Here is a 19687-nt window from a genome sequence, read left to right as displayed (position 1 = left end):
TTGGGTGGATGTCCTGGATTAACTTGTTTAAAGACTTGACTCTTTTGTTTGCTTAGTCTACAAGGTGCTGACCTACGGTGGACCCAGAAACCATCCACCTGTCCGTCCGTCCGTCCGTCCGTCCATCCATCCCTTCCTCATCTCGCATTGGCAGGGACCATGTGCCCTGCCGCAGAGGTGAGACCCCGCTCAGCACCCCTGGAGCCCCCTGCTGGGCCCGGCAGCGGAGGGTTCTGGGTCAAGGCCTGGGACTCAGTGGGGTGCAGATGAGAAAGGATTACTTTTCACTTCTCGGCAGATTCCACGTCCTCAATGAACTAGAGGATTTGAGGGTGTGAGACGGCTGGGCTCCCCATTCTCATCCCTTGGAATGGGGGCCTCCCAGGGCCTGGGCTGCACAGTCTCCCAGACACTCAGAGCCAGAATGTCCTGGAAAAGTAATCAAAGGTGACTTGGCAGAGGCTGAGCTGCTGGGGGTGGGGGTGGGGGGTCCTTAGGAGAAGCAGTGCCAAGGTTGCGAGCGCGAGGGTGGTGAGAGCCTGAGAAACAGGGCAGGTGCCGCTGACTGGGCCCCAATGGTTTCTAGCGGCTGGGACAGAACTCTCAGGTGGCAGCTGTTTCTTGGGTGAGAGCCACTAAGGGGCCAGCGGGGGTGACGGGGAGGGGCTGGCACTGCTTCTCCTTAGAACCAGATGGAAGTGTTGGGGGTTCACAGGAGCTCTGGGGGCTCACTGCGGGTTTCAGTGTTTTGCAGTGGGGTCCCAGAGGATGGGTCCTGGGGGAGGGATCAAGGAACTATATACTTTCCCACCCCTGGGGCCTGAGTCACTCGGGCCTTTCCATTCCGCAGCCTGACGCCTCTGCTGCGGAATGGATCCCGTGCAGGCCGAGGCTGAGGGCCCCCTCCCAGCTGAGACCTGTGGGTGTGGTGGAGGTTCCTGGCATGGGACAGCTGTCTCTCACAGCTCTCACATAGGATGGTGTTTCTCATATCCGGAGGGATTGAGGCCCACATCCAGAATGGGGACAGCTGGAAGGCGGGGCTGGAGAGCTTGAATTTTAGTCCTTCCCCGCATCCTCTATCCCTTTGTTCTAAGACCCTCTGAGCTCCGATGTCAGGGTTTCTGGTGTTCTTCCCTTGGGGAAGGTGTACCGAACGACAGTGCTTTAACGGAGCATGCTGTGTTAATGATGGTGACGTCTTAGGGATTGGGCAGCACACGGGGGTGGCATTTCACAGGAAACACCCACCCAGGACAGCGAGCTGTGCTCCCGTCGTCTGGCAGGTGAGGGAGCCAGTGGTTGCTGCAGTACCACGCATGTCCACCTGGGGGCAGCGATGCCCAGCCTAATCCCATACTCCCCGCACCAAAACCCAGGTTGCACCCTGAACCTGCAAACTGCAGGGCTGGGAAGACCCTAGAGACCCTCGCTTTGAACAGACGGGGAGATTGAGACCCAAGAAGAGCCTGATCTGTCCCATGCCACACAGGTAGCACCTCAGGTCCTTCCTCATCGTGCTACCACCCCAGCCTGTCTTGTGTGCGTGGTGGTGGGGGAAGGCTTGAGGGGCCTCTGTATGGGGGAGAATCTTGGGGTGCTCTTGGGTACATGCATGCACCTAGAATGCTCACAGTGGTGGTACCACTTCCGGGGCATGCCCTCCTCTGAACTTGCCTGGGGGGGTGACTGGATGGGGAAGGGGACGGGCTGCGGGGTAAGGGTCTGGGTCTGTATCCAGTTCCCCACCTGGCTCCGTCTCCCCACAGCGCATGTGCCATGTGCCTTTCTGGGAAACAAAACAGCACCCCCTTATGCGCTGGTCGTGAGGGTTACCTGAGTAAGTATATGTAAAGCACTAAGAGCAGCCCCTGGTGATAGGGCGTGGGCATCCCGCTCAACCTCCCCGGTAGGAAGAGTCTCTCCCCCGGGGGCCTCTGGCAGGAGGGGGGAGCCACCTGAGCAAGTCAGCACCGGGTGACCGTGTCCCCTGCCTCCCCCTCCCCTCTCCTCCCCCACCAACCAACAAGAACCACACACACATAAGAATATAGACTTTTATCTTATTTTAGTTAAAAAAAATAATTGTACCACCAAATGAAGAAGTAGCTTTCTTTGGGGGAAGGTGAGAAGGGAGGGGGGAAAAGCAAGAAGCCAAAGAAAAAGCGCTTTTTATATTCATCTGTATAAACACATCCGCTAAGGCAAACGCAATCCGGGCCAAGGCTGCCGCACTGGGGTCAGTACCTCCTAGTTTCTGCAGATTCTAAGGCCAAAAAAATAAAACCTCTGCAAATCCAACAGGAGTTTTGTGGACTCTTGGGGCATTTTACTAAAATAAAGAGTTATCAAGTTTAAAAAGCAGTGACGTCATGACACACACGGAAAGTTGCATAACTGTGGCCTCGACGGCCATTCACTTGTTTGGCTGAGTGACGGGCACAGTTTCACGACACGGCAGCGGACACAGACGCGCACACACACGGACACGCACGCACGGAAGAGAGCACACTGGGAGCTGCGTGGGACTGGGCTGGTGGCACAGGCGTGGCCACCGCCCGTCTTCAGATGGGCACAGGGAGGCCTGGGGTCCCCATGCTTCCTCGGCTGGGGGGGGGTGTGTGTGACGGGACGGGTCCCGTCGCTGGTGACAAGGCGGTGCCCATCACTTGGGGGAAGGATGGCTTGAAGGGGCCCAGCAAGGCCCCTGCTCCCCACCGCCTGGTCCGTGCAAACCACTTAAAGCACTTCTTGGATGCGTCCTGGAGAATGGAACCAGGCGCTGGTTTCCTTCCCGTGAAGGGGCCGATCCCTCCTCCTCACCCTAGTCTCTCCAGAGCCCCTGGGACCCCCAGGTGGTTGCAGGGAGACTGGGGAGTGACCTTTCTGCCCCCGGAGCCTTCCCTGCCCATGATCCATGGCACGGCCGGCAGAGTGTGGGCCCGTGAGGTAGATGGGCACAGCTGCCCCTCACCCTTGCCTGGCCGGGTCCCAGAGTGCCAGGGTCTCCATGTGAACATGGGAGACCGGGGCCTGGGTCCCTCTGCCAATACAGAAGCCCCCCTCTCCAACCCCGCCCCCAGCAGAGAGAGGAGGCAGGGCTGGAGGAAAAGTCGTCGGGGATGGGGAGCCCCAGTGCCTTTGCTTAGCCCCTTCCGTCCCGCTCTCCTACAGAGCTGGCGCCTGCCACCTTCTTGCTGTCCGTCCTCCCCCAGTCTTGGAAGCTGCTTGAGGGCCCCAGGGGCTGTGTGGCCCGCAGGTTAAGGGCAGGCCGCCGGGCGGGGAGGACGAGAGCGCACGGGGGGCAGGCATGGAGGGCAGGCACCCGGAGCAGGGAGGCCCTCAGGGCCAGGGGCTGGGCTCGGAGCAGCTGCAGCGCTGGTGCAGGCAAGGGGGGCGGCCGGGGGTGAGAGACGCGCAGGAATCTCCAGGGAGGAGGGCTGGGCCGGGCAAGGAGCCGGCACGGGTGGCCCGGCCTCAGGAAGAGTGGGAGGGAGCAGGGGGACCGGGCCACCTGGGGTGCCCCTCGGCTGGCCCCGTTCACAGACTTGGTAGGTTTTCAGTAGGGTCCCTGTGGACAGAGCCCAGGATTCAGACTTGGCCTCCAGTCCGCCCGCCCCCGTTGGCTGCACCGGGCGCCGGGGCCGGGGCCAAGTGGTCAGGCCGCAGCCCCTGGCTACTTGAAGGTGGACTGCAGCTCCTTGAAGGCTGCCTTCCGCTGCTTCATCTCCTCTGCCTGCTTCTTCCTCTCCTCCTGCTCCGCCTTGATCTCCTCCTCGAAGCGGCTGGACACATTGATGGCCTGGACCTGCAGGGGCAGGGGGGGGAGACGGGGGTCAGGGCGGGAGGGGCGTCTGTGCCGCCACCGTGGGCTCTCGGACCCCCGCCCCCTGCCAGCCCACAGACTCTTGCTACCTCTCTGAGCCTCAGTTTCCCATTCAGAGCCTGCTGCTCTGTAACTGACTCATGGATTCGTTGAAGGGATTGGAAACTAGAACCTACACTTGGTAGCGGCTGCCTAGTGGGAGTCCCGGAAGCGGGGGCTTCTTTATTTTAATTTTTAACTTTTATTTATTTATTGTGGGGTGGAGAGCATGAGTTGGAAGGAAGAGCAGAGGGAGAGGGAGAAGCAGACTCCCCGCTGAGCAGGGAGCAGGACACAGGGCTCGATCCCAGGACCCCGAGATCATGACCTGAGCCCAAGGCAGACGCTTAACAGACTGGGCTGCCCAGGCGCCCCTGGAAGTTGCTATTCCTATCTGCTTCCTGTCCTGGGAAGCCCAGATGCAAACAAGTCCCACTGAGGAACCCTGGGACACCCCATCAAGCCCAGAAGCCCAGAGAGAGGAGGGACGCGGACTTCAGAAACAATGTTCTTAGTTAACATGCGGAGAAGGAGAAACCAGGAAAAGCAGGTGCTCTGGGAGGTCAGGATCCAGGAGCTCTGTGTGTCCCGTCCATCAAGTGCGTGCGGCACTGGAAGGGTGCTGTGCACGTGGGTGCCTCTGGGACCCATCCTCCCTCTGGGCGAGGGCTGCCCCGGTTTCTGGGCCTGCCCTGCCATCTCTGGCACCCCATTCAAGGACTAGTCCTTTGGGGGTAGTGGTTCTGTGGGCCGGGGAGAGAAAGGGGGAAGCTGGAAGGGACCCCAGCCTGGATGGAAGCGGACAGAGCCAGGAGTGCTGTGGACCTCACGCAGTCCGGACCTCGCGCAGTCCGGCCCTCGCATCAGTGCCGCATCTCCGATCTGTGGCCCCAGCAGGGACACGAAGGGTGAGCATGGACCCTGGGGCTAACTCAGGGTCCTGTCCTCCCCCCCCCGGCACCCTTGCCCTTGAGCCGGGGGGTCAGGGTGCTCCCCACCCCGGGCTCCACACAGCCTCGGGTTCCTCACCTTGGCCTCGAAGAAGCTCTTGGCCCCCTTGACGCCCTCGGTGGAGACATCGATCTCGGAGAGTCGGGCGAGCACGTGCAGCCCGCTGTCTTCCTGCAGCTCCCCAGCCGCCGCCTTGCGGAAAATCAGGAGGAACTGCGGGACAGAGAAAAGCACGTTGTCAGGGAGGGACGAGGGGCCTTGGTGTGCCCATCTGTCCAGTGGGAGGCCAGGGGACCCATCTCCCGCTCTCCCAGGATCCGGGGCTACTGTAGGCCCGTGTGCCCACCCTTGGCTCCCAGGCAGGGCCCCAACCGACCTCGTGTCTTTGTTCCCACTGTTCCCCCAGCCAATTTACTGAGTCCCCAAGGTATAGGATTGTGCCCATTTTATAGACTGTGGAAGACTCGGAGACCAGGAAAAAGCCCTGCCCCGAATCTTAGCAGCAGCAAGTGACAGAAGGGGGTCGGAGCCCACGTCCTGACTCCACACCATCACGGCCCGCGGCCCGCATCTCCCTCCCTGGATGCCTCCTCCCCACTCCCCTTCTCCTGCCCTGCCTCCTCTAGGCTTCCGGGGAGCTTGGCCAGGGAGGCCACCGCTGTCTTTCACCCAAGGCTGCCTGGGGTCCAGTACCATTGTTTGCTGGCTGTGGGCCTCCATTTCCTCCTCCAAGGAACAGGCTTGATCATGGCTCCTGTTCCAGAGTGAGGACGGAGACCCGGAGGCCCCCAGCGCAGAGCCCAGCCCCTCCCAGATGCAGTGCCTGTCACTCCCTCCCTGTCCCCTCATCTGAACATCACAGCACCCTGTCCCTTCACTGTCTAGGCATCTCCCCCTCTACACACCAGGATCCTAGCAGCACAGGGCTTTCCTCTGGATTTCCAAAAGCCCCCCAGGGCCAAGTATACAGCAGTCACTCAGTAAGTGCTGACCGTGTAAAGGACAGATGTCCCTCCTCCCTCGAGGAGCCTCAGAGTCCCCTGCGGGGAGCAGACTCACCTCCCGGAAGCTGAGCTTGCTGTCCAAGTCCTCATCCACCTCCTTGATCATGTTTTTTAGGCCCAGGTGGGTCTGCGGGGCTCCGAGCTTCTCCATCATCAGCTTCAGCTCCATCAGGTCAATGAAGCCGTCCCGGCCAGCGTCGTATCTGGAGGAGCCAAGGCAGAGGCTGAGGACCTCCTGTCTCCTCCCAGCTCACCGGTCAAGAGCACCATGGGCTGGCCTGTGAGGCGCTGGTCACCCTATTGAAGCTGGAAGGGACCCTGGTCCAGGTGAGGTCCTGAGGTGTGACTGCTGCTTGGTTACCTCTGGTAATGAGGAGCTCCCCACATGGTCTGTGGCCTCTGACACGTTGAACAGTGCTAACCTTTGGAGCAGTGTGATGCGTAAGGAAGCTGAAGCCACAGCCTGCCTGGGCTGGATGGGATGGGGACCAGCAGGGACAAAGAGCTCATGACACCATGCGGGTACAGGCTGTTGGGGGCGGGGGGCAGCCGATGACTCTGATGTTCTCTCCAGGGCCAGCCTTGCATCCCTACCTGCCCTGCGTCTCCCCAACTCCTGCTGCCACCCAGGAGGGAGACAGAAAACAGCACATGTCACAGGGCAGGGCCTCAGGAGGGAGGCCCACTTCTGGTTTGCTGGGAGGCGGCCTGGGGTGAATTCAGGGAACAGTGTTACAGGGCGTGCCTGCTGTGGGACGGGCAGGGCGGGGCCCGGGGAGGGTGATATGGCTCTGTGGCTGGAAAGGGCCAGAACGATGATTTAGGTGATAAAAGTGTGACTGCACATTGCGGGTCCCTTTTCTACCACCAACTGCCCAGCAGACATGGGGGTGTGGGGTAGGGTGTGGGTGTGTGTGTATGTGTGTGTTGTCGTCTAAAGGTCCCTCTCGCTGGCCTCTTTGTGGTCAGAGCTTGGGTCAGAGATGGCCTCGGGGCCTGGTCCCCGCTGGGGAGGTGCTGCTGGTGCAGACCACGTCCCAACAGGACGGATGTGCGCCCTCTTATCAGGCTAACCCAACACCTGTGCAGACTGCCTCCCGCAGGGAAGGCAGGGGGGGCTCTCAGGGCTAAAATGGGCTAAAATGGGCTTTCTGAGCCTGGAGAGGCCTGCGTAGCCCCAGGCCTCACGCTGCCTGGAAGAGTGTTGGTGACAACAGAGTGACACAGAGGGGCTGAGCTGCAGAAACCCCTATTGCCCTCTTGGCGCTCCTGTGTAAACACACACCTCGTCTCTGTGCCTTCCTCCGGGCTCCCCAGCTCCCTCCCCCCATCTCAAGCTCTATATAAGCCTTGCACGACCTTGAACAAGGAACAGAAACCATTTTTTTGAAATCTGTCTTTATGCTGGGAACCTCACATCATTTATTGTATTTAATCCCTGTAATAACCTTATATAATGGAGGCTCAGAGAGGTTAGGCGACCCGCCCAAGGTCACAGAGCAGTAAAGGAAGAGCGCGGATGCCCAGCTCCCCGGCCTGCACATCTGCTCTGAGCCAGCCTGCTTCCAGGGGTCCTGGTGAGGCCCCAGCACAGAGCTGTCTGCCCTGAGCTGGGAGCAGTTGGCGTGAGGGGTATAAATAGTTCACAGACAAGTCAGTGGTTGGGAGTGACGCAGCACGGGGAGGATGGGGTTCTGGGAACCCTGCAGGGAACATGGTCCTGAAGCCTTTCTCCCCATGGGGCTGGGCTGGGGGGTGGGAGCAGGAGCAGATGGGCCGGAAATCCCTGTGGGCAGTGCTGTGGCTGGGCTGTGAGCCACCGTGAGAGGGTGTGGTAGCGGGCTCTGGGCCTCCGGAGGGCCAGGCAGGCTCAAGATCCCATGCTCCAGGCTCCCCTTCAAGCCGGAGGGGCCCCGTGGGGAGCACGGCAGAGGCCCCTCCTTCTACCTTTGGAGTCTGGGAAGGGGGCTGGGTGGCTGTGGGGTGTCAGGCCCGGTTCTTGCTGGGGCAAGCCATGTGGGCGCTGCCCTTCCGGGAAACCCCACTGCTTTCTGGATGGAGTGAAAGTCATCAATGAACAGGGCTGGAGCAGACCACCTGGGTTCTGGGAGACCCTGCCTCTTGAGCCTCCGGACGAGGTGTGGCGGTGACTCTCTCGCAGGGTCACTGCGAGGACGGAGCCAGCTCCTGCACAGGGCGCGCTTAGCCCAGGGCCCGGCACACGGAGCGGACTCCAGCAGTGGCAGAGTGAGGTCCGGCTGCCTCCATGAAGCTCCTACTGTGTGCCAGGCAGTTTGTTCTTTACAGCATCTGTGCGCGGCAATCCTGGGCGGATTATTTCCCCGTGTGACTGTACGTTCCCCCAGGCAACAAGGATGGTAGGGGTGAGGGCACCGGCCCGCTGGCCAGGGACTCACTCCCATCCCGCGGGTTCCCACACTCTACTCTCCTGTCCCAGCTGCCTCTCCTGAGCCCCAGCTTTATTTACTGCTCACGTGCACGGGTTTCTCCCGCAGCCGGGGGTGGCTTAGTTTCAGAGGAAGTGCACGGATCAAGTGTCCGAACTTGGACAGAGACTTTGGCTCTGTGTTTGTGGGTCTCTGGCAGCTCCCGGACCTGGCCGGGCTGCAGCTTTATGCGCGGCTTGAACCACTGCCTGCGTCAATCAAAGGTCAATCAATTACCGGGCCTGGGCTCTCTCCCGGGCGGGCTCTGGCCCCCAGGGGGACAATGCAGGGGCTGGTCACAACGCCAGCAGATCAATTGCCACGGGAAGGCGACAGAGGTCAGGAAGAGGCCAGGTGCTGGGGTGGGAGCGGGGTCCCCCAAAGGAGGGACACTGCGGGGGAGAAGGGCTGTTCCCACAAGGCTCCGGGGGAGCAAGCAGCTACGATGTCCCCTGGGCTTGGGGCACTGGATCAGCCAGGTCCCCAGGGGGAACATGGCTGAAGATGACTTTGAAGGTTCTATGCCCACATCAGGTCTGCTGAGACGGACTGAGGCTCAAACCCCCAATCAGCCACTTGACTGGCTGGCTGGCTGACTCCGGTCAAGTCACCTGACCCCACACACCCCAGCGTCCCCATTTACAGCGTGGAGATCAAAGGACCCATCTCAGGACAGAGGCAAAGGTTCAAAGAGACCAGCCACGTCAGTCCCTAGCACAGAGCCTGGCCCACTTAACGGGCACCCACGGACAATAACGCCAACGGCCATAACGATAAAGAAGCACCACATCGCAAGCAACCTTTAGGATTGGAGATTAAATGAGATGATGAACATAAAATGCTCAGTACATAACAGGTGCTTAAAGCCTGCTAATTTCATTGTAATAGAGGCCACTGAGCACTTTCTGTGTGCCAGACATTACGTTAAGTACTTCGCACATAGAACATAAAAATGGCGCTGATAAGAATGATAATGGTAAAAAACACAAGGGCGGGGGTGGGCGAGGTGATCTATCGCTGCCCCCAGCCTCTCCCCTTCCTCTGAGGCTCCCACTACTTCCCCCGCTAGGCCTAATTCAAAGACCCCCCGACTTGGGGAGGTAGAAAGACAGCAGGATGGAGCCTTCCACTCTCTTGCTGGGCAGAGGAAGTGAGGAGCCTCAGCCCGGATTGCTCTGTCCCTCCTCTCGTGGGAAGGAACTGATAAGGGGGATGGGGGGGGTCACCGTGCCACCAGCAGGTGGATGACCGGCCAAAGAGGAGATGCCCCTGGCTGGGGAGCCCCTCTCCTCCATCAGCTCTCTCCCTGAGCTGGAGCTGAGGGTTCAGGGGCTCAGAGGGACCCGGAAAAGAGCATCAGTGCACAAGGTCTGTCCTCATAGCCTGGTCTACCTGCTTCATGTTATGGGATGGAAACTGTGGCCCAGAGTGGGCAGCAAACCAGCCTGGGGTCACACAGCCGGCGGACTGCAGGATCCCCAAAGCTGAGACGTTCCTTCTTCCTGCCTGTCTGCTTCCTTCTTCTTCCCGGTCCCATGGAGGGTCCCGAACTCTCCAGCCTGCAGGGCTGGGGCATGCTGGGTTGAGAGCCCGGCCTGGGGCCTGCCTGGGAGGGCCGATGGCACTGGGCAGGAATGGCAACAAAGCTCGCAGGCTGGGAGCTCAGCACTTCTCTCCGGCACTGGAGGGAGGCTGCTGCACCTGGCACTGCGCCCACATTCCTCCCCTTCTCCCCCCGAATAGTTCCCGACAGGCAGGGCTCGGCAGCTGCCGCCCCGGATGCCGGTGACAGAGTCCCTCCCATCTAGCCTCGAGAGGGGAGCAGCCCGCCACCACCCAGGCAGCCTTTGCCCCCTTGGGCCCGGCAGGTCCCACCCAGCTGGTGCTCCTCCTCCCCTTGGTTCTGATAACCAGGAGTCATGGGGGCCGGGCAGTAGCCGGGCCCCGACAGCGTGCGGTATCAACACCTTGTCTTGTAACAATATTACCCTGTGTGGCTACTTTTTGCTGAATACTCTGCCAAGTAGACCCAATCAGGCCTTCCCAAGAACCCTCGGGAGCAGGCCTAAATGGCCTCATAGGACAGCTGAGGAGATGGGAGGCTCAGGGAGGAAGTGACTTGGCCGAGGCCGGAGCCGACAAGGACAAAGCCAGGACCCGAACCCAGAGCTGATGAAACACACACACACTCTAAACTGCTACGCTGTGTCCTGAGGCCCGCAGACCCTGTACGAGTCTCAGATTGGGAGGGATACTGGAGGCCACTCATTCAGCCATGCGTGAAGGTCAGATTCCCAAGGCAGCTTTCCTGTATGTTTCTGGAATACCTCTGAGCACAGGAGGCTCACTGCTTCCCTTAAGGCAGCCCGTGTTGGCTCTGGAACTACTAGAAGGTTGTTCCTTGGGCACGAGCCTCCCCACCCACCTGCCGTGCTGTGGAGTCTGATGGCAGAATGAGTTACTACGGCTGCTGCACAGGGGCAAGGTGGAGGCATGGAGACCCCAATTCTGTCCTCGGGTTCCTATCCCAGGCCTTTGCAGCTGACCCCTCAGCCCACGGGGGTCTAGAAGCAGCTAGAGAGGGTTGTGTTTATGGATCAAGGATCCCGCCAGCCTTACCTGGCTTTGGAATTGACATTCACAGACCTGGTCCTCCCCTCCCCTGTCTCCCCCAGTGGCTTCGAGGCTTCTCTACTCTTTGTCCTATGAACTGGGAAGGCAGGTCCCTTGGGGTAGGAACGTTCTGGACAAGGGAAAAATTCTGGCCTTGTTCGCTGGTGCGGCCCTACCCGCCTCCCTCTGCAGGTGGCCACCCACCCCCCCACACGCGCTGTAACTATTGGCTGGGCGGGGTGGGCAGGGTCCCACCCCCCAACCCCCAGACTGCCTGACTCATGTGGCGAAAGCCCAGTCGCTCGCCACTTCCTCCAGTTCTATCTGCAGATCGGATGCTGGATCTGTTGCCGTCAGCCACGGAGAGGGTGTGCGTGCATGCGGCTCAAGGCTCCCCCACAACTTTGCAGTGAGTCTAAGAATCAAGTGGGAGCCCCCCGTCCCCCCAAGCTGATGGCACTCTGCTGGGGGCTTGTCTGGGCTCAGGACCTCCCCAGCTTGGGTTCAACCGCACGCTGAGCACCAGGCCAGGAGGCACGTCCCCAGGCCTGTGATGTTGGCAACGGGGGTCCCGCCTGCTCTTAATAATATGGATCGTTACAGCGGTGATGGCCAAGAACGTTCACGGAGTGTCTCGTCCAACCTAGTCGTTATTATTAAACCTCATCTTCCCCCCTTACTGCCCAGACGAAGGAACCTGCCTTACCGGAAGGAAGTGTGGGGGGACAGCTGTGGGTGGCCGGCTGCTGCGGACACAAGTGTGAAAAATGCGGATTCGGACCCAGTAGACCCGGAGCTGCCTTTCTAACAAGCACCCGGCGCTGCTGCTGCCCTCTTTGGGGCCCTTGGGAGCCAGGGACTTGGAGTCAGACAGACCCAAGTTCACACGCTGTCCCTGTCATGTAAGGTCTGTGAGACCCGGGGTTCTCCTTTGCAACAAGAGGGACGGTGAGCTCACAGCATGCTGTAAAAGGATTAAGTACGAGATAAAGTGCCCAGGATGGGGTAGAGGCAGACGGCGTCTGGGCCACAGGAGGGTCCTCATGCAGCTCAGGAACCCCAGGCCTGGCTCCCCTTGAGCCGCGTCCCGCTGGCCTGAGACTCTCGCTTCTCTGGCGTCCTTGAAAAGCGGAAGGCAGCCAAGGAGAAGGCCGCGCAGCAGGCAGAGGGAGCTCAGCTGCTGGAGGCAGTGGGGACTGTCCCTGCTGAGGTCTTCTGTCTCCTCCTTTCCTTCCTCCTCTGCCTAGGCCAGCCTTGCAAGACGGCCTCCCCAGAGGTGGCGGCGCCCGGTCTCTCACAGCTGGGCCCGCTTGAAGCCAGGCCTCAGACCCAGAGGGTCCAGACCGGAGGAGAAGGCAGGAAGGTGCAAAGCCAAAGGGGAACCAAAAGTCCCCAGGCAGGGGGGCGGAGGGGAGGGGAGAAGGGAAGTAGAAAGAGCAGAAGGGGAGCACTGAGTTTGGGGAAATCCTCCCTCCCCAGGGGTGTGGCATCTCCCCAGAAAGCCAGGCTCCTGGCTGCTGCAGGTGGAGGGACCCAACCTCTCTGCCCTCCGAGAAGGCTTCCCCTCCTGAGGCTCTGAGAGCCCCCCTTCCCCAAGTCCCCCATCCATAAACTCTGTCCTCTCTCGGCCTCTGGAGCTCCCTGCAGGCCAACCTGCCTCTAATCCTGCCGCTTATTATAACCTTCGGACATGACTCAATCTCCTCGAGCCTCAGTTTCTTCATCTGGCCAATGGGGGTGAGGATTTACCCACCTCACTGCGCTGTTGTGGTCAACTAGACCTGGGGGTTCCAGGAAATGAAGCGAGGGCGTGGGGGCAGGGGCCAGTGGAGGAGGGTGTCTGAGCGCGGGACCCTCATGAGCGCCCTGGGTCCTCACGGCGGCGATAAAGGAATGGAAGTTTCCATTTCTAGGCGCATGGGCCCATCCCCTCTACCCCCAGAGACCCCTCTATGCCACTGCTTTTCATGAGACTTTAAGCTTCCTGAGGGCGGGAACTTTCTTCTTCCCTTGATTCTCTAGAACTTGCCCACAGCAGAAACTTGGTATGTGTCGGGTGAATGATTATATGGATGGATTTTATGTTTTTCAAAAGCTTCTATGTTTTTAACAGCCCACGGGCTGGACATGATGGTGGACTCTTTGCCAAGGTCCAGGACTCTTTACAATGAACCCTCAGACCTTTACCAGGCAAGGTCTTCAGCCCAGGGTGAGGCCGCAAAGCTGAGCCCCCTTCCCCGGGGTCTCCCGGCTGCCGCGCGGCGGCTGGGTGCTGGGGTCCCCGTCTGGAATCACCCCGGGAAGCTGTCGCTTGCTCTTTCCTTTTTCCTTGCCACCTGCCTTCCACGTAATTAAGTGATAACGAATTCGTTTCCCCATTTTTGTTACTGATCAGAGCCATATATAGCTGCCAACCGGAGTGCCGTTCAGCAGGAAAAAAGGGGGTTTCTCATGCTGGGTCCCCCAACAGTTGAACCCAAAGCATGAGGTTTTCGCCAGCCGGGCAGCTCCCTAGGGGGTAAGTGGAGGCAGCCAGGGGCTTTGGCAGAGTAGGCCGGGGATGAGGGGACGGAAGCTTCCCAGGGCTCGCTTCGTGCTGAGTACTCAGTTAAGTACCTCACAGCAGCCCTGTGAGCTGGGTGCTGTAACTCTGCCTGTTTTGGGGTGAGGAACTGAGGCCCAGAAGGTTTAAGGGCCTTGGGATTCAAACCCACAGACTCCAAAGGCCCTGCTCGTAACTACTGTGTCCTCCTGTCTTCCAAGAAGGATGCTGGGGGAGCTGCAGAGGGACAGGGTCTGGGGAGACACGGCGGAGGAGGAGCGAATGGAGAAGAAGGGAGGGCAGAGGCGTCCAGAAGGAGAAGGAAGCCTGCCGCTCTGACGCACGGGGTCATGAGATGCCGTGTCTGAGGCCTCAGCCGGCCAAGCAGGGAACTAGGGCATCTTCCTCAGATTCCCCGGCAGGTTCAGAATTACGTGGCTGCTGACCTCTTGGGCAGGTCTCGACTTACAAAACCCTACAAAGCCTCACACACGCGGCTGCCAGCCCAGAGTTGGGCCCCCTTGAGGCTCTGTGGGGTCACACCATTCCCCCTTTGGCTGGAAGGTTCTAGAGAGAGCCCTGAATGGATGGGCCGAGAGAGGTGGGGGGAGGAGTCAGAAGTGCTGGGGCCGCCTGAGGCCGCCTGGGGAGGGAGGGCTGAGGTTCCGCGGGGGCCAGGCCTCCAAATGCTGGGCACGAAGTCTGAGCTCTATGAGTGCCGTCCCCCCTGCCCAAGCCCTGCCTGATCAGTCGTACAGACAAAGGCGCTCTGGTTTGGCCACTGAAAACTTCCCGGTGACCCCAAGCAAGTCACCACACCTTTCTGGGTCTCAGTTGCCTTCTCTGTAAGATGGGGAGACGGGCTGGAGGTCTCTCCCGGCTGGAAGGGGCGCGTCTGACGCCGAGGTCAGGGACGGCGGGCGGCCTGTCTTGCCTCCCTCAATCCCCTTGATTTTCCTTGCACCTCCCTCCTCAGGACGGATCCGCGGACGGACACTGAACGGATGAGCCAGAAGACCCTGGAAGGCAGCCTGTTATCCCCAAGGGTTCAGGACCCCTCGGAAACAAGGCAGCCATTCCTAAGTACAACCTGCTCATTTTATAGATGGGAATTAATTACTAAATAATTCAGGGGCAGAGGCAGGACTGAGGGGCAGGCTTTGTAGCTCCTGCCTTCCAAGGCAGGCCAGCTCCCAGCTCCCTCGGCCCTCCCTATCTCTTGTGCTCTGCTGGGGGGAATGGCTTCCCGGAGGGCTGGGCGCCCCTCCTCCCTGCGGGAGACGGAGCCCCGGAGCCCTGGGTGGAAGTCCGTCAGCAGGGCCCCGCTTGGACCCAGGAGGTGGCGGCCCCATTAGGACAGCAGAAGCAGAACAGGGTTTTGTCCTCCCAAGAGGCTGTGTGTTGGCTGTTCGCAGCCAGGGCTCGGCTGGGTTCGGCTTGGCTGGCACAGTGAAGCCTTGTTTCCTTGAATACAAAACCTGCCCCTTTCTGTCCTCGCCAGGGCCCCGGCGGGCGGCACTTCCTTCCCTAGAAGTCCAGCTCCCCGGCTCCTTCCTGCCCCCTACGCCACCCCTTCCAAGGCAGCAGCCGCTGTGGTGCCAAGAGGTGGCCCGCAGGGGTGTCCGAAGGGGTTCGGCTCCCCCCAAACTTCACCAGAGTAAACCCTGTCAAACCAACACCCCAAACAGCCTCCCTAGAAGGTGAATGTTCCCGCAAATGCAGCTTCCAGGCCATTCCTCTGGTCACACGCCCCTTCTGATCAAGCTGCGGCCCCCCAAGTCCCTACTCACTCGGGGTGCCTGCATTCTCCCAAACAGCTCTATCGTTTTTTGTTGTTGTTGTTGTTGTTGTTGTTTTGGCTGGGTGTAGCAATGCCGCGGAAGCCCAGGAGAAGGAGGATTCTGGCAGAAAGACACAGGCCACTGGCGGGTCTGTGAGGTGGGAAATCAGCCGTGAACACAGAAGGGGGTGTTGAACGAGTGCGTCTTCCCACGTGGAAGCAAGTGTGACGGCTTTTGGAGTCACAGACCTGAGTTCAGATCCCGGCTCCATGGTTTCCTAGCTATGTGGTCTTGGAGGGTTAAATTTAACCTCTCTGTGCCCAGACCGCCTAACTGTACAATGGTGATGGTGAGAGTTCTCCGTCATAGGGATGTTGGGTGGAATCCAGGAGCTCCTTAGCACCTAGATATCATCAGTGCCTGGACTCTATCAATCACTGATGCATTTGAACAATCTCCCCGGCATTGCCTCCCCCACTCCAGGGTGTGGGGTGGGGGGAGGGCAGACTCTACAAGGAAGTTCCAGATGGTGAAGCTGTCTCTACCTAGCCCTGGGCTCAAGAAGCTTTCCATTTCCCATCAGTCTGGGCTGGAATCCTAGAAATCCTGCTCTCCCAAGGGTGACAGTCTTTGGTGGGGAAAGAAACTTTACAACTCCCAACAAAGACCCTGGAGCCAAAGAGGCAGGCTCCTCAGGGCCTAGGGAATTCCACACAGTGACGCAGAGGAGGGTTAAGGACTCAGTTTCCCCCCAGGCTGACCCTTGGAAAAGTATGGGGCTCCCAGCCGTCCAGGTCTGGGAAACAAAACCTTCTTCCCCTGTGTGGCGGCCGCAGGCAGAAGCAGCAGTGACAAGAAGTGGGGAAAAGCCTTTCTCAAGCTGTGGGGTTGCAAAACACCCCCTTCCTGGGCTTCCTGATTGTTGCTTGGGTACACAGCCCCATCCCGCCCTGTCCTCGTGCCTCAGCCAAGGTGGGTCAGCACCTCTCCACTCAGACCACACCCCTGGGCTGTTCCCCCTTCAGGGGCCAGGGGCAAGGGCATGGGCAACAAGAGGTGGGGAGGGGTACCACAGGGAAGGGGGCTGTGAGCTTTAACACCCCATCCCCCAGCCTGTCCCCTGCACAACCGTGGTTGTGAAGAGTTTGGTTGTCCATCGCAGTCACAACTTAGTGGACTCAGGGATGGACCCGAAGGGGACCATTTAGTCCCCATCACAGAGATTTTAAAGGTTTTTGGCAAGGGTGGGTGGGGAGGGCTGAGCCACAGGCCTGGGGGTGTCTGTCCAACCTGCTAAGACAGTATATGGAATTGCACAGAGGAAAAGGTAGGGGTGAGAGCAACCAGGCAGATCAGACAGGGAGGTGTGGGGTGTCGGAATCCCGTGTGGGAGGAAAGGGGGCACATGGTGGGGGTCGGCAGGGACTGCAAATCTACTGGCGCAGGGGGGGGCGGCGGTTAGGGCAAGAGGAGGGAGGAACAGTGTGTGGAGGGAGAAGGGGAGCCCTGAAGGGGCGATGGGTGGTATATACCTGTGGGGGGGGCAGGGTAGAGGGATCTCTCCCTAAGGAGACCACCTGAGGGTCAAGGATTGGGGACCTGGCTAGCAGAGTGGGTAGGGGTAGGGGTGGCAGGGTCTGGAGGGTCTTTGACCACAGTTTGCTAGCAGATGCTTTATAACTGAAGGGGAAGGGGGGGGGTGTCTTTGCCCAGAACCTATGTTGAGGGGAATGTGAGATAAGCAGAGGAAATGAAAGGATCCTAATAAAAAGAATGGGTACAGCATAGGGTACAGGGAATGGTAACCTTTGTTGAGGCGCTGGGGGGGTGTGTGTGGATGTTTATGATCAGGGTGTTTGGGTGGGGGCGGGGAATTCGAGTAGCTAGGGAGAGGGAAAGGGAGGCCCCAGGGTCCTCAAATCTCAGGGTGCGTGGGTGTCTGGTGGGTGGTGGGGGAAGCTTCACTAACACAGGGATCCGAGGCCAGAGCCCCGGAATCTTCAGACTCATGTGTATGGTGGTAGTGGGGGCTCGAGGGGCCTCGGGGTTACCTGGAGGGGCCGCGCGGTCCTCCACACCGAGAGTGTGCGCGTACGGTGTACGGGGGCGGGGGGGCCCGTCACCGTGAGGTGGGGTCTTGTGTCAGGGGCTCGGGGTTGCCAGACTCACACGCGTGGTGGGGAGGAGGTCCTCAAGCCTCGTGATTAAATGAAAGGGGCCGCGGGGTGTGGGGGTTCAGGGGCGCACGGCTGGCGGCAGGGGTCCCGGGCGGCGCGGGGTTCGAAGGTTCGGGGGTTCGGGGCCCGAGGCCGGCGCGCGGGGTGGGTGGGGGGCCGGGTCGGGCGGGCACTCACTGCTTGAACATCTTCTCCATGTCCTTGATCTGCTTCCTGGAGAACTCCTTGAACTCGGTGTAGGGGTTGAAGACGCGGCGGCTGGGCGACTGGGGCTCGCCGATGCCCTGGTTGAGGTCGGCGCGCCGCAGCAGCTTGGCGCTCAGCTCGCAGTCCGCGCTGCCCAGCGCCTCGGCCGCCTCGTCGGGCGCCCCGGCCGCCGCCGCCGCCGCCCCGTTCAGCCCGGGCTGCTCCGGGGCCTCGGCGCCGCCCTCGTCCTCCATCTGCAGCCGCCGGTTCAGCTTGCTGGCCAGCTCGTCCGTGGCCATGGTGGCCCGCGCGGCGCTCGCCTGGGCTCGGCCCCTGCTCGCCGCGCGCCCGCACCGCCCGCCTCTGGCCGCGCTCTTCCTCTTCCTGACACTCCCCGGCGCCAGGCACCGCCCCCGGGGGTGGGGCTTAGGCCCGGCGCGGGGCCCGCCCACTGCCCGTCTCCGCCCCCGCGCCCGTGCGGGTGCCCGCCCCGCGCGGCCGGGGAGCCCTGGGGTTCCGCCGCTCCGGCTCTAGGACGCGGGTGGGAGGCGCCCACCACGCCGCCATCCCCCGCCGTAGGGCTGGGGGGCCCCGTTAAAAATCCAACCCCTCCTCCGTGCTCGCTGTGGCCGCTGAGCGGCAGAGGTCGGGCTAGGGGTCGGGGACCCGGGCGGGAAGCAAGGGGATTCATCCCTTCAGTTTGGGTGTGGGTCAGGGCATCCGAGGGACGCCGCCTCCAACCTCTTCTCTGGAATCCCCACGCCGAGGAGTCGTAATCCTGAGTCTGTGACAACCTGTCGGCTGCCATGGAGACGACTCGATGTTCACCGGCCTTCTCAATGAGGGTTGCAGGGGTATGAAGGTGGATCCGGTGAGCGGCACCCGCCCCCCGCCCCCCTGTTTAGATCTCACTGCGGCTGAAGCCGCAGCAGCTTTTGGAAACCGCTGGACCTGCGGTTGCGAGGGAGATGGGGCGGGGCCTCAGCTCGGACCGATCTCGGTTCGGATACGGGAAGAGCTGAAGTGGGGAAGGGGCTTGTCCTCACCCCTGGGCCAGCGCATCATATGAATGACTTGGCAGAATAGCTGCTGGGCCACGGCTGTCCCCTGAGACTCTGCCTTAGGGGAACTGGCAGGGAGCTTTGATGCTGTCATTTCGGCGAGGGCCCCAGGGGAGAGAGGTCCTTTCCAAGGCCCCATGGAATCCGGCTTCGGGAAGAGGCCCGAGAGGGTTTCTCTCTGTGGTCTGGTGTGTCACCTTTACACTGCAAAGCTGTGGACCTCCAATATCACAACCACTGTTGGGGAGGAGGAGGGCTGGCGGATAATACAGATTCCCAGGCCCGCATCCAGACAGATCTCTGCATGGGCCTCAGAAACCTGCATTTTAACAAGCACCCTGCATTTTAACTGCTTCCTGAAGTTTGAGTCTCTAATCCAGACGGAGGACTGTGCTTTGTGCTTATTCTCTAAAATGTTAGGACAATGCTGAGGCTCTTATGCAGAAACTGCTCTCACCCGTTCTTGCAGAGAAAAGGCGGATGCCGGGCTTAAAATCCCTTGGTCTGAGGCAGAGAGCGCTTGAGAATGTAAAGCCAGCAAGCTGTTACAGACTGATTTGCATAAAGCAGGATCCTCATTGGTATTTGTCCGTTTGCTATAGTTCAAGAAAATTGTTAAATTAATTTAAAACGTATTTTAAAAGGAATGAAATGGAGGGGAAAAAAAAACACTTTAGGTTTCGGAAAATGTGATGTTTTCGTTAACTTATTTTTGAGAGTGTTTTTGAGTCTAATAAAGATGTTCGGCTTAAATGGCATGATTTTTTTTTTTTTTAACCTCAGAATTAAGTTTCTGTTTGTCTTGGGCAGTTTGGTTCAGCTAGTTGCAAAAGGCTGGTGTCTGTATCACGCATATGTGGTCTTGAAGGACCCAAGAGAAGTAAAATAGTCTGTTTTTTTTTATTGAATGCAAAAGACTAGGAATGGGGTATAGATGGAAACTTTAAAAATTCTGTCTGCCAGGGATGTCTGGGTGGCTCAGTTGGTGCAGCTCCCCACACTTGATTTCGGCTGAGGTCATGATCTTGAGGTCATGGGATTGAACCCTGCATCGGGCCCC

General features: G+C 59.9%; 1 protein-coding gene and 1 long non-coding RNA gene across 3 annotated transcripts; one reads left to right on the top strand and one right to left on the bottom strand.

Annotated features, from left to right (window-relative positions):
* Positions 1-2043: 2043 nt before the first annotated feature.
* Positions 2044-17943, bottom strand: EFHD2 (EF-hand domain family member D2). The gene is made up of 4 exons (XM_059136231.1): positions 17558-17943; positions 5876-6023; positions 4895-5029; positions 2044-3808 (listed from the first exon to the last, which is right to left on the bottom strand). The coding sequence occupies exons 1-4, from the start codon at positions 17863-17865 to the stop codon at positions 3677-3679; spliced, it is 723 nt and encodes a 240-aa protein (XP_058992214.1). The 5' UTR covers positions 17866-17943; the 3' UTR covers positions 2044-3676.
* Positions 11199-16408, top strand: LOC131809295 (uncharacterized). 2 transcript variants are annotated; one of them, XR_009345110.1, is made up of 3 exons: positions 11199-11289; positions 13276-13398; positions 14399-16408. It is a non-coding gene; the product is annotated as an uncharacterized LOC131809295 (long non-coding RNA). The 2 variants fall into 2 exon arrangements; XR_009345109.1 differs by having other exon boundaries at positions 11206-11787.
* Positions 17944-19687: the final 1744 nt, after the last annotated feature.

The sequence above is a fragment of the Mustela lutreola genome, chromosome 10 (assembly GCF_030435805.1).
Source record: "Mustela lutreola isolate mMusLut2 chromosome 10, mMusLut2.pri, whole genome shotgun sequence".
Lineage (NCBI taxonomy): Eukaryota > Metazoa > Chordata > Mammalia > Carnivora > Mustelidae > Mustela > Mustela lutreola.
Note: the sequence above shows the minus strand (reverse complement) of the source record. Positions and strands in the feature narration are given on the sequence as shown.

What these genes read in the sequence shown, in the direction of transcription:
- EFHD2 (XM_059136231.1), bottom strand. Translation starts at nt 17,865, where the DNA reads ATGGCCACGGACGAGCTGGCCAGCAAGCTGAACCGGCGGCTGCAGATG. An exon ending in ATGGAGAAGATGTTCAAGCA is followed by an intron (nt 6,024 to 17,557) that starts GTGAGTGCCCGC and finishes TGGCTCCTCCAG; the next exon opens with ATACGACGCTGGCCGGGACG. An exon ending in GCAAGCTCAGCTTCCGGGAG is followed by an intron (nt 5,030 to 5,875) that starts GTGAGTCTGCTC and finishes TCTGTCCCGCAG; the next exon opens with TTCCTCCTGATTTTCCGCAA.